General features: G+C 37.3%; 1 protein-coding gene across 1 annotated transcript in view; it reads left to right on the plus strand.

The window, feature by feature from the left end:
• Usp6nl (USP6 N-terminal like) overlaps positions 1–12,654 on the plus strand; it is a 127,859-nt gene that overhangs the window by 7,028 nt on the left and 108,177 nt on the right. Inside the window, exon 2 of the mRNA XM_013349059.2 lies at positions 4,041–4,132. Coding sequence (XP_013204513.1) covers positions 4,129–4,132 — 4 coding nt within the window. The 5' untranslated portion in view covers positions 4,041–4,128. The remainder of the gene's footprint in view (positions 1–4,040; positions 4,133–12,654) is intronic.

Consider the following 12,654-nt stretch of genomic DNA (forward strand, 5'->3'; position numbering starts at 1 on the left):
AATAATAATAATAATAATATTTTGAGACAGTGTCTTTTGTATCCTTGACTGACCTGAAACTTGCTCTGTAGAATAGGCTGACCTCAAATTCATAGAGAGCTTCCTGTCTCTGCCTCTTGAGTGCTAGGTTAAAGGTATATGCCACCTGCCAGCTTTTATCATCTGTTTTAGATTTAAACACTGAATAGTAGTCACAAGTCTTGGCTTATGAGCCTTTGAGGAGATACAGTTGAGTTGGATGACTCAATTTCTGATTCCTTTCTTGATGATTCTGGGATGAAGGTGTGTAAAGGCCATTACAGTGTTAGTTCATTTCTTGTCCTTAAGTTGCTGGACAGTTTTAATTACTATTAGACAGGCTTAATAATGGATTATTAATAATAATCCAGTCAGTTATTTATTAATGGACATTTAAGTTTATAATTTTGTGATATTATAATTAACACTATGATGAAGGAAATTTTCTTAAACATTTTGTGTGGGGGGAGAGAAATGACTTCAACAAATAGTTCATTTCACTGCTTTATAATGCTAAGTGATAAACAGATGATGTAACTAATTTTTTTGTAGAAATTTTATATTTTGTTTCTTTTGCTATTACAAGTAGTATTGTGATAAATTCCCCTTCCCTTTCTCTCTCTCTTACAGTCAGACAAAATTATTATGAAATTTCTCTTTTTTCCTTTTTCTGATACGATAATGGAGATTGTATATTGCAGGCAAGTGTTCTGCTGCTGAGCTTTGCCCCAGCCCCACGATCATTTCTGGTTACATCCTAGCACAAACATGGCATAGTTATTGTAACCACATCTCTCTACTTTAGTCAGTATTTGCCAGTTCTACATTTTTGGTGCCTTAATTTCCAACCTCTATGTGGTTTACTTATTTAGATTTGTTTCCTATGATATGTGTCTAGATTTTTGAATACAATATTTTTAACTTGAAACTTCAGTGTTTTTGTTGTTGTTGTCATCACCTGCCTCCTGCCCCACCCCAAGCCTCCCAAGTTAGGGTTTCTTTGTGCAGCTCTGGCTGTCCCGGAACCTGCTCTGTAGAGCAGGCTGGCCTTGAATTCAGAGACCTGCCTGCCGCTGTCCCTAGGTGCCAGAATTAAAGGCATGCATCACCACTGCCCAGTTTAGTTCAATTGTTTTTAAAGCTAATGTCTTAAGATTTATTTTATTTTTACTTATGTGTATGTATGTGAATCTGTGTGTGTGTGCATATATATATATACATGTTAATGCCAGGACCCACAGAGGACAGAGGTGTTGGATCCCCTTGGATCTGGAGTTAGAGGAGGTTGTGAACCACCTGAAGTGGGTTCTGGGAATCAAACTTCAGTCTTCTGCAGAAGCCGTACTTATTCTATGGTGCTGAGCTGTCTGTCTTGCCTCAGAAGTTAGTGTCTTTTTTCTCTGGCTTAGTCATCTTTGGCTATAATAATGTAATTACCACAAAATTTCAGTGGCTGACAGCAGGCAGCCATGGATCCGCAGCCTTGACTGAGTTTGGCTGGGTTTGGTTGTAAGCTGTGAATTGTCTTCAGTTATGTGTCATTTTGGGGCCAGCAGCCTTCTTGGGTATATGTTTCTCATGCTGCTATGCCTTCCAAGGAAACATAGCTTCCAGTTAGGTTTAGTCAGTTCTGCTCCTTTCCAGGAAGGCATATTGCCACACCTCCCAAAGCCAATACATGAAAAGTAAGATAAATGCTGATTTTGCAGAAATACTACAAAATACTTAGTATGTGAAGTTGTGTATTTTGAGACATTACTCTTCTTTAGGGAAGGGTAACTAGGCGAGGTGAAAGGAGCAACCAAGTGCCTCTAAAAATTAATTGACTACCTATTTTGAAAGTAGGTGGGGCTGGGAGCTGCGGGCTGGGGAGCAGATCTCTGTTTTGAAGCTGTGATTAGTATAAAGAACCTTGACGAGGTGACCTCACTGTGTCCTTCATATGTACAGTTCTAAGTGTTGCTCCATGGGTCTGTACATTAAATTCTGATACATGCTTTGCATGTTTGTACACTGTAAGGGTTGTGTGCATTTGTTACCTTGTGTGGTTGTATATCCAGTGTTTGTAAGTTTTATTATCCTGACTTAAAAAATGATATTTGTTTTAATTATGTGTGGGTGTTTATGTTTGCGTGTGGGTATGTGCAGCGTGAGTGCAGGTGGCTGAGAAGTCCAGACACAGACATTGCAGTGTTGCAGCCCTTGGAGCTGGAGTTACGGACAGATGTGAGCCACCTGATGTGGGTCATGATAACAGAACTTGGTTCCTCTGGAAGAGTAGTAATTTTTCTTAACTGCTAAGCTCCTATCCTAATGTTTTTGAAGATAGTATTTTTAGTGCTAAGAAAATTCTTTATGTCTTAAACACTAGAATTAAGGCTTTATTCCGCTTCTTATGGTATGACAGGGAGAGAGCATTACATCCTATAGGGTACTTTGATACTACCATTTAGAAAACTTAACATTAAAAATGTATATAGACATAAGACCCCAGGTAAAGAGTAGCTGCTTCAAGTATGAATGCATGTGGACCCCTTTGACCTCTGTAAATGTTAATATCTACTTGGTGTTTTTGTGACATCGCCTTTCCCTGTTCTCATTCAGCATCTTACCTCTTAGTTTCCAAGGAGGGACATCAAAGCCAATAAACTTAATGCAGTACCATTAAGAGATGTATTTAGTATGAGAAACTTTGAACATGTACCTGAGCTAACATGGGAAATATTGATTGTAGATTTGCCATTCTACTCATTTCCTTGGGATAATTGGGTTGTCTGGAAATGGTGATCACTGGCAAATGCACAGATGAAGAAGAAAGCCTGTGGGTTGGAGTCAGGTGACAGGATGACAGAACTATGATTATATATTACTGCTAACTACAGTGTAGGCAGCATGTGGTGCGTGTACATGCTGATGCAGTTTCTGCATTGTGTAAATGTGTGCTGTTTATGCATCTTACATGATCTGAGTACGGTAGATGGATACAGCAAACTGAATCTTTAAAAGTGTTACCCTAACTTGGTTCATAGCCAAGGGGATTATTGTTTTGTGGTTTTCTTGAGTGATTTAGAAAATAAAGTGTCATTTTTCATGATTTCAGGAAGTAGTTTACTGGTTTGTGAAGGAAGTTATGCAAGTGTGCATTTTGTATTGAATTGCAGAGCTGTACAATTATGCATTAGATCTAGAAGGCATTATGCAACTGTGATTTCATGTAACTATACCACTAGTACTTATGCCTCATCTAAAAATGTGTTAATCAATTTAGGAAGATTTTATAATGCAAATCTTAGTCAAGGGTCAAGTGTGTTTTAGTATTGATACCCATACTAATTCAAAGCAATGCTTTATATTACAATTGAGTGAAAAGAACTAAGTCTAAAAATTTCAATTTATTTACCAAATATATTTTTAAAATACTTAGAAAAAATACCAAAGGATATTTGCGGCACATAGCTAAATAAATGTGAACTCATATTATGTTTATAATGAGGAAATCGCTATCATTAGAGGAAGTTCATAGCAATAACTTCTGTAGTCATTATTTGAGGCTTATATAAAACTTTGTATGTAACCAGAGAAACTTAGCAGGCATGATATGCTTGTTTGCCCTAGGCAGAGCACTCTTCTTTTTCTTGACTTTATTAGTTGGGAATAGGGAAGGAATAACTTCAGTACTGAAGACTGAAGCTGAAGATACCAAGGTGGTGTTTTTGTTTTTTGTTTTTTTAATGACAACTGCCTTCTACATAGTAGACAACATCTGGCAATTGTCTTCTGCATACTAAGCTCCTGTGTGGCAGCTGCCGTCTATATAATTTTTAATTCTTGAAGTTAACTTGGTTTAGGTAGGGACCTGTGAATTAGATGATAATTACTAGTAATCTTTTATATTTAAAAGAGAATGACTAGGGGTTCTATAGATAGTAGAAAAAACTAAACTAAAGTTATTTTCATTTCCTTTTAGTGAACTTTAAACATTGACCTTAGAAAATTCTGATTTCTTTCTCTTCCGTTTCCAGAACAGGATATGTATTCCTCTGAGAAACCCTGGACCATAGACTTTGGTTTAATACTGGATTGGGACAACACACAGAGACTTTTCCAGTCATGAGTAAGTGTCCTGCTTGGTTTAATTTCTGCTGCCTTGGGAGCATTTGTAGTGTTTATTTAACAAAAGAAGAAACATGTTACTATTATGTCACTTCCTGGGAGAATAATTTGGTTCTCTCCAGTGCTGTGACTTCTCTCTCTCTCTCTTTTTTGTATTTTATTTTATTTATTTATTTTATTTATTTATTTATTAAAGATTTCTGCCTCCTCCCCACCACCGCCTCCCATTTCCCTCCCCCTCCCCCGATCAAGTCCCCCTCCCTAGTCAGCCCAAAGAGCAATCAGGGTTCCCTGCCCTGTGGGAAGTCCAAGGACCACCCACCTCCATCTGTGACTTCTCTATCTTAAGGCAGTGAGAGATACCTTTATATGTTTGGTTTACGCTAAGAGCTCAGATGTGATGAGGGAGTCTAGCACTAGCTTATTAGCTGACTGATTCTCTCATTTAAGAGCTCTTGACTTTCTGTTTTCTACTGGGAAATAATTCTAAAAGTAAAAGAGGGAATATTGAAGCTGACGATAATTAAGAGAGGTTTTGTTGTGTAAAATTTTATCCTTGGGCAGCATGGGTTAATATGTCTATGTAAAACTACAGAAACCTATCATACTTTTAATGGAGCAAGAAAACAAGGTTATCTTGAACTTAGAAGATTTGAAAAAAAATTTATCTTCTCAGTTTTAAGGGGAAAGTATATGTCTTTTTTCTGCAGAACTGGATTTCATTGCTGTTAGCTGCTTATTTTTAGAGTAGGATGAAAGAACTGGGGTTTTATTCTAACTGGGGTCTTAAACGGCTGTTGGAAGTACAGACTTTCCGATTATGGAAACTCTGGGATAGTGTGAGCATTTCCTTATTAGAATATTAGCTTACACTTTTTTGTGTATTATTTATATTGGTTGTGTTTACCTTATATGAATTAAGATAGCTTTTCTTATGTTTTTTAGTTAATTTTTATGGTTATAGAAATATTTAACTCTTTCAACTAAAGGTAATTGCAGAAAGTCACCTTTGACTTTTAAAACTTGTACTGTTGGGGTCCTTTGAATAACCAGGATCAGTTGCTAGAGGCATTCAGGTCCGGCTTAGGAAGAGTCTGCGTGTGCTAATTCAGTTCCATTCATGAACTTTTGTATGAGGTTATCTCACAGAAATCCAGCTCCAGTGAAGATAGTCATGAGTTCATGAAAATTAAGATGGAAGCTGCAAGATTTTTTTTTTTAACTTAAAAACCTTTTGAAAATGAACTAAACTTCTATTTATAGTTTTAGAGTTCTATTAGCGTTGATGTTACCTGAGTTTCTGAGGACAGGTAACTTGTATTTTAATTTTCTGATCTCAGTGTCTTGTTCATGCAGAAGTCAGATCTTTGTGAGGTTGAAGGTGGAGGTGGAATTGGTTAACATGTTTTGTTTTAACATTTCAATGGTTAGTGTTTTATTTAAAATTGGTTCTCTTTTTAAATGTCTACTAGATTTTCTCATCTATAGTTTTTTTTTTTTGAACACATGCCCTTATAGCTCTAAAGAACTCTTAGAGCTTAATTTGAAGTCCTTTTCTAATCATTTAATACTTTTTGAAGTTTTTCTGCAGTGAGTTTAGGATTGTTCATCTTGTTGCTTTGTTCATCATTCTCTGTAACTTAGCAAAGACACTCTAATGGACTTTATGTTTTCTTTTGATGTCCCTGCTGTCTAGCAGATATGTCATTGTCTCTGCCTGGCTTTAGAATTCACAGATAAGAATTGGGTCTGTGTTAGTGGACCAGAGCCCCAGCCCCATGGTGACATTAGAGACATCACAGACTCGTTCCCTGAGTCAGCTGGCATTAGGTCAGCATCTTCTGCTAGGCTGTACCTTCAGCACAGTGGGTAGACTCCTTTCTGTGCATTTTACAGTGAGGAAGAGGGCACACTGGTTCAGGGTGAAGTGAAGAGCCTGGGTGCTGACCCTGCTTGTATTTACAGCTGCCCCAAGATTCAGCTTCCTGCTGCCTTTCCTGCCCTGGGGCCGCGCTTCACTTCTCTCACGGAATTTTTGGGCCATATAGATGTTGCACAGCTGTGTCATTTTAGTGTTTTGTCCTATTTCATTTATTAAAATATTTGTTTCTATGTGTCTTTTGTGAGGAGCAGAGCCCCAAAGAATGAAGAATGTTACTGGGGTTTCACTCTTAGTGTTAGCATAAAACTAGACTCCATATTTCACAGTTGAGGTTAGTCTACAAGTCAGCCTGTGCTTCCACCTTAGTTCGGAGTGTCCCTCCCCTTCACTTTCCAGGTGGGCCTGTTGCACTTGTAGCATGTTCAGTGAACTTTAAGGTTCATCTGCTTGTTGCTTGCTTTCTCTGATCCATTTGCTCTTTGAGGGCAAACACACTGTTTTTGGCATTTAAATACTAAATAAATATTGCAGACATTTGTGCCTTTAGTTTCTGGCAGCACTTCTGTGTATTAGTATTTTTTTTAGAGGAAACTTGAGGTGTTCTTCTAAGGCATACCTTCTCCGTATAGAGAGAAGGTAGCAGAGGAGAATGCTTTCGATAGATGGAATGGTGTGAACAAGTAAGGTTGACTCCACAGAGGTCCACTGAGTGGTTGAACATTCTCGCATAGAGATAGATGGGAAGGGACATTGGGAAGGAGAAGTCTGGAGTAGAGGAAGTCCTGGTCCTTTGTAGTGGGCTTATGGTGTTCAGGATTTCAGTTATGGGAGTGACTTAAAGATTTCCTCCTGGAGAAACTCTCAGAAAAATACATGCTTTTATTGTAAGTTTAAAAAGTTGGTTACCTAAGCAGTGTTTGCTTTTACTGACTTGTTCTTAAACTTTGTTTTTTTCAAACTTTCTTTGAATCAGAGTGGGTTGCAATTTATTCAGTTTGTTTATTTTATCGTGTAAAGCCAAAGATGAAGTAAGGGAAGTGGGTATCTTAGATTATTAATAGATATTGTAGCAAAGAAACTCCCATGCATGGCAGAATTTAGTGATTATTTTGATGGGTATGTTTAAAACAAATAAAAAAGCACAAAAATAAAAGCATTTAAGTTATACTTAATTGTTTTCAAAGCTTCATGTTAAACCTGTTTTCTTTATTTTTAAATTTTAATTTCTACTGTATTTTATTTCACTTTTGTCAGGAAAGGTTTACTTTGAAATTAATGACATGTTTTGTAAGTTGTTTGGATGTCAGTTCTCTTCTGCTGACTGGGTCAATCAGGAGTGCGTGTTGCATGTTGATGTTTTGATCCTGTCCTTTGGCCTATATAATGGAATGCGTTCTTTTTTTAAGGTCACTTTTGCATAGGAACCATCTCTAATTCAGCTGAGGAAAAGAAATGAGCCTGATATTTGGTGTAGTGTATTACACTAGTAGAGTGGGAACAGTTTGCCTTAATGTGTGTTCTAATTTGAGATCACTTAGTCCCTCAGTGATAGCTCATGGATTCTGCTAGTCTGGGCATGGAAAAATAGGCAGTAGTAGATACTTTCCATAAATATTGGTTAACGATTCTGTCTAGAACAATAGTCTACCTAGAAATAGAGTAACTGCATACCTTAGATGTAGGCTAGAAGTTAAAAGAAAATTTCAGTTGAATTGTATTTTAAATACTGCTGTATCTGTCTTATCACTGAGCCAACATCTTCAGTGTTGCTGCAGTGATTCTTTCTATTTTTTATTTTATTCTTTTACAAAAGAAAACAAACTATCTTTTTTCATTTTACATAGCAATCCCAGTTCCCACTTCCTCCCCTCCTCTCATTCCCTCCTTCTCCACCCGCCCCCCCAACAACATTCACTCCTCAGAGAAGGTAAGGCACATTGCTCCTAGGAAGGACCAAGGCCCTCCCCACTATATCCAGGCTGAGCAAGATAGCCATTCAAAGAGAATGGGTTCCAAAAAGCCAGTACAAGCATTAGAGATAAATCCTGGTGCCACTGCCAGTGGCTCTGCCATCTGTCCCAGCCATACAACTGTCTCCCACATTCAGAGGGTCTAGCTTGGTCCTATGCTGGTTCCTTCCATGTTTGTAGTTTTTAGGAACTTTATAGATGGCAGTTAACAGGGGAACTCCTGGCATTTTGTGGTGGGGTGGGGTGGAGGAAAGTAGGATGTGCTACTGCCCTTGTTAAGAATGTTGTTTCCTTCCCAAACTGACAGGAGTAAGCTAGGGTGGTAGCAGTGAGGAGTGCCAGCAAATACTGTCACTCAGGAAGTGTGTGCTGCCTGCTGGCTTCTGAATCAAACATACTTTATTGTGTGATTCTGCCCACTGATTATGAAACGGTCTTAGTTTTTAGATTATTTATTTATTTATATTTATTTATTTATTTGCTGAAGGAAAGTGAATAGCTTTTAATTTGATACTGTCATGGACTAAATAGAGCCAAGTGCAATTTTATGCAGTATATTCAGCTATGATAGTTTAAAGTTTTTAGGAGATAGCTTAATTTTTTGTTTCTACTTTTGATACTTTTACCAAACTTAAAAGGAAAATTGTAAAAATAGTGCCCCAAAATATCCATAGACTTTTGACTGAGATTTGCTAGTTGTTTATAGTCCTCCCCCACTGAGTTTCATGTCCTTCTCTTCTCCTCTTCCTCTTCTCTCCTTCTTACACTTCTATATGAAAGACATTTATTTATAATGAAAGTGTTTTTGATGGAATTCTGGTTTCCTGTGATGAAAAGTCATTTAGAGCTTCATCATTAACATAAATTACTAAAGTAGTAATAGTTTTTCCAGCTTTCAAAATTACTTTACTAGTTAAAATTGCAAGCCATTTATGTATTATTTCTCCAAAGCTACATTATTTACCAGTTTTTGTAGACCTGTCATTATTAAGACAGATTTTTAGACATACAATATATTACAAAATGTATACAAATTTGATATATGAATTAACTTCAGTAAAATATTTTGGAATAACAGAGATTAATGACTTCTTTATAATAGTTTTAAGACACTTTATTCTTTTTTATTTGTTTATTGATATGTTCATATGTGTATATTACGTGTTTCCATCAGATGACTCTATTCCTTACCCTCCAGCTCCTCCTTATATCCCACCACTTTTCTCTCTCCCAGCTTCATCTTCTCTCTTTTTAAACCCACAGAGTCCCCTTAGTGCTGCGTGTGTGTGTGTGTGTGTGTGTGTGTGTGTGTGTGTGTGTGTGTAGCATGGCTAGCCTCTTAGGGACTGCATCCTTAAAGAAAACTGTTCTTCTTCACCCCAGCCAACTGCCACTTGCCAGTGACTCCTCACATACAGATGAACCCCTGTCCTGCCATGCTGGGATTTTTGGCTGGTCTGATCTTGTGCAGGTCTTGTGCATATGGTCACAGCCTCTGGGAGTTCATGTGTGCAATGGCCCTTTCAAAGACAACCCGTTCTTAAGGGGTCTCCTAACATTCTGTTGAGTGAACAGTTTCACAGTGGCAGTCCTCTTCAAGCTCCCAGAGCCCCAGGAGCCTGGGATGGAACACTTCAGGTGCTTACTAGCCTTGTTGGGTAAGGCAAATGGCTTGCTGTCTTTAATTGCCTGTTCACTGCTACCTATTTAGCCACTGGCCTCCAGCTTTATTTATCTGTAAGTGTGTGGACTGGAGTGGATCATTTGGAAGCCTTGTACCTCTGATGTTTATGATTAGGCTGATGGGAGAATTTTTATTCAGTTATGTTTTAGAGGAGCATGCCTGGCTATGCCCCTATATCCTGGGTAAGGAAACACAGTGTCAGGGCTTGGGGGCCTGCACGAGTTGCTCCACGCTTGTGTCCTGGCCACTTTCAGTAGTCCATTGTTCCAGATGCAGCCACATGTTCTCTGGTTCATTTTATTGGTTCTCTTGGCAGTCAGATTTCAGAGGCATGTATATTTCAAATTAATACTCTTTATTTTATCTTTTATGACCTTTTATTTTTGTGGTTCTTTTCTCAAGTTTGTGATTAGAAATGATGTAACATTTAGTAAAGTTCATAACTTTTTTGTATTAGTCTCTCTAAAACTTGATTTCTATCTTAAAATATTATTTCTCACTTACCAAAATACAGTGGACAGCATAGCTGTCTGTTATATGGCCTGTAATAAACAAATTTATGAATGGCATCCAGCCTTTTTTAATCTAGCAGCTGGATAGCTGTGTTATCACTTGCTTCGTTTCATTTAAGTAAACATTTCTTGTTAAGGGAGCTTGCACCACCTGTATGAATGAAGAAGAATGTCTCATTTTCAGGACTATGAAGTTGGTTTCCCAGCCTCTTTCCATCTCTCCAAACTGGATGGATATATAAATTTGTACTCTGTATATAAATTGTATACCAATTCTTTTTGGAGAGCCAGGGAGATAGTAAATTTTCTGTGAGGGAACTTCTTTGTAGTCTGTGTGTAAGCTGGAGGTTAGAACATGTCAGAAATAGAATGGTCAGATATTTTAGTTCTTACTCCAGGATTTCATTCCCACTTCAGGCATTGAGCTACAAACTAGTGGGTTTTGTTTTTTGAGTATATATCATCTGTCTGCTGTGTGAGTGTGTGTGTGTGTGTGTGTGTGTGTGTGTGTGCGCGTGTGCACGCGCGTGTGCATGACATTATCAAGTGTGTGAAGGTCATAGGATAAATAGCTGTACTTGTTCTCTTCTTCTACTATGTCAGTCCTGGGGATGGAACTTAAATCTTCAGGCTTTGCAGTAGCTTTACCTACTGAGCCATATAGCTGATCCAGGTTTGTTTGTATATTTATTTTTAAATGGAAATGTGACGTCCTTGTATTATGACCATGGTCCAGGAATTAGGAAGTCAACTGGAAACAAAACCTCTAAAACAGCAGATCTCAACCTGTGATCTGTAGCCCCTTTGGGGTTGTACCACTCTTTCACAGGGGTCACATATCAGATATCCTGCATATCAAATATTTACATTAAGATTTATAACAGTATGAAAATTACAGTTATAAATTGCAATAAAAATAATTTTATGGTTGGGTGTCACCATAACATGATAAACTGCATTAAGGGGTCGCAGCATTAGGAAGGTTGGGAACTACCGCTCTAATGGGTTGCCATTCATTCATGAACTCTGTGGTTGTACCAGGTTATTTCCTTTTTATAGGAAGAAAGTGTTTAGGCATTAAATGTTATGAGAATGTAAAAGATTATGGTCAGATACTTAATACTAACTAAGAGGTATATCAAATTATGGAACATTTGGAACTCTAATGTCTTTTTTAAAAATAGTCATGCTTCAGATTATAAAAGAATGGGGTGGAATGGAAATGGAATCGATGCGACGTGTTAGTAAACGTCGACACTGTACCCTGATGTCGTGAGGTATTCACTGGTTGCTTTTGTTATGGTCTAGTAAATACAAAAGCAGGAAATACTTGCTTGTGTATGACTGTTAAAAATCAAGTATGTGTGTGTGTTGGATGACACTGTGTGTTATCCTTAGTGCTGGCTTTATGTTGTTTTTCCATGATGTGTGAAATCTTCTGGGTCAGATCCGGATGCTTCTTTAAAGGGATTTTCCTGTGTGTGGTGCTCTGTCAGAAAGCAGGGAAGGGAGATGCTTCATGGTCTCTAGATTTCCATCTCGTTTAGCTCTCCAACAGTTAGCACTTACCCCTTCTTCTTTAACTGGCTGAACAGGATTCAGAATTCTTGCATAAGGAAATAGTTTATTGTTCTGTTTTACTAAGTGTCTAGTTTGCTTTTATTACAAAGATAGGAAAAAATGTAACAAAATATTTCTAGAACATGAGGTGACCTTAAAAGAGACACTATTTGACTTTTATTTAGCTTCCTTTTAGCAGAATTGCTATTTCGAATTATGTTAACAACAATCTCAAGGATACTATTGAATAAATCCTGTTATGTTCCATGGTATAGTTATGTTCAATATAATTGCCTTACAGCAATAAAACAGTTACAAAGATTAATTTATAAATTGAGATTGCATCATTAACTTTCTCATAACCTAGTGTCTCTTTGGCCCTTTGAATTTTCTGTAGCTGAAAATAGAGTAAATAAGCATGAAGAAGAAATATATGAAGGTAAATATTTGGAAATTGTTGCATATGGAAAACACCACTGTGTGTTAGATGCTAGACACCTTGTTTAAACAAATGCGATATTTCCTTTAAAATTACCTGGTTATGTATATTCAGTCATTTAATAAACTTTTAATGTTGTGAAGATAAGTTGGGAAAATATTTTTGTTTGTTTGTATAGTGTTTGTACATGTTTATGACAATTTCCACTGAGTTATGGATTTGATAAGTTCTTCTTATAAGCAAAATTAATTTCTTTCTTTTTCACCCCATTCCCCTGTTTTTTGAGATAAAGACAAACTAATTAATTCAGACTGGCCCTGAACCCTCTGTCCTTAGCATTTCAGGTTCTAGATTGCAGATGTGTACCACCATGTCTGGCCAGGTTTTGCCTTTTGATGAAATATTTTTATTTCTTTTTTATTTATTTCTTTTTTGGTTTTTTCGAGACAGGGTTTCTCTGTGGCTTTGGAGCCTGT

The sequence above is a fragment of the Microtus ochrogaster genome, chromosome 16 (assembly GCF_000317375.1).
Source record: "Microtus ochrogaster isolate Prairie Vole_2 chromosome 16, MicOch1.0, whole genome shotgun sequence".
NCBI classification, from domain to species: Eukaryota; Metazoa; Chordata; class Mammalia; order Rodentia; family Cricetidae; genus Microtus; species Microtus ochrogaster.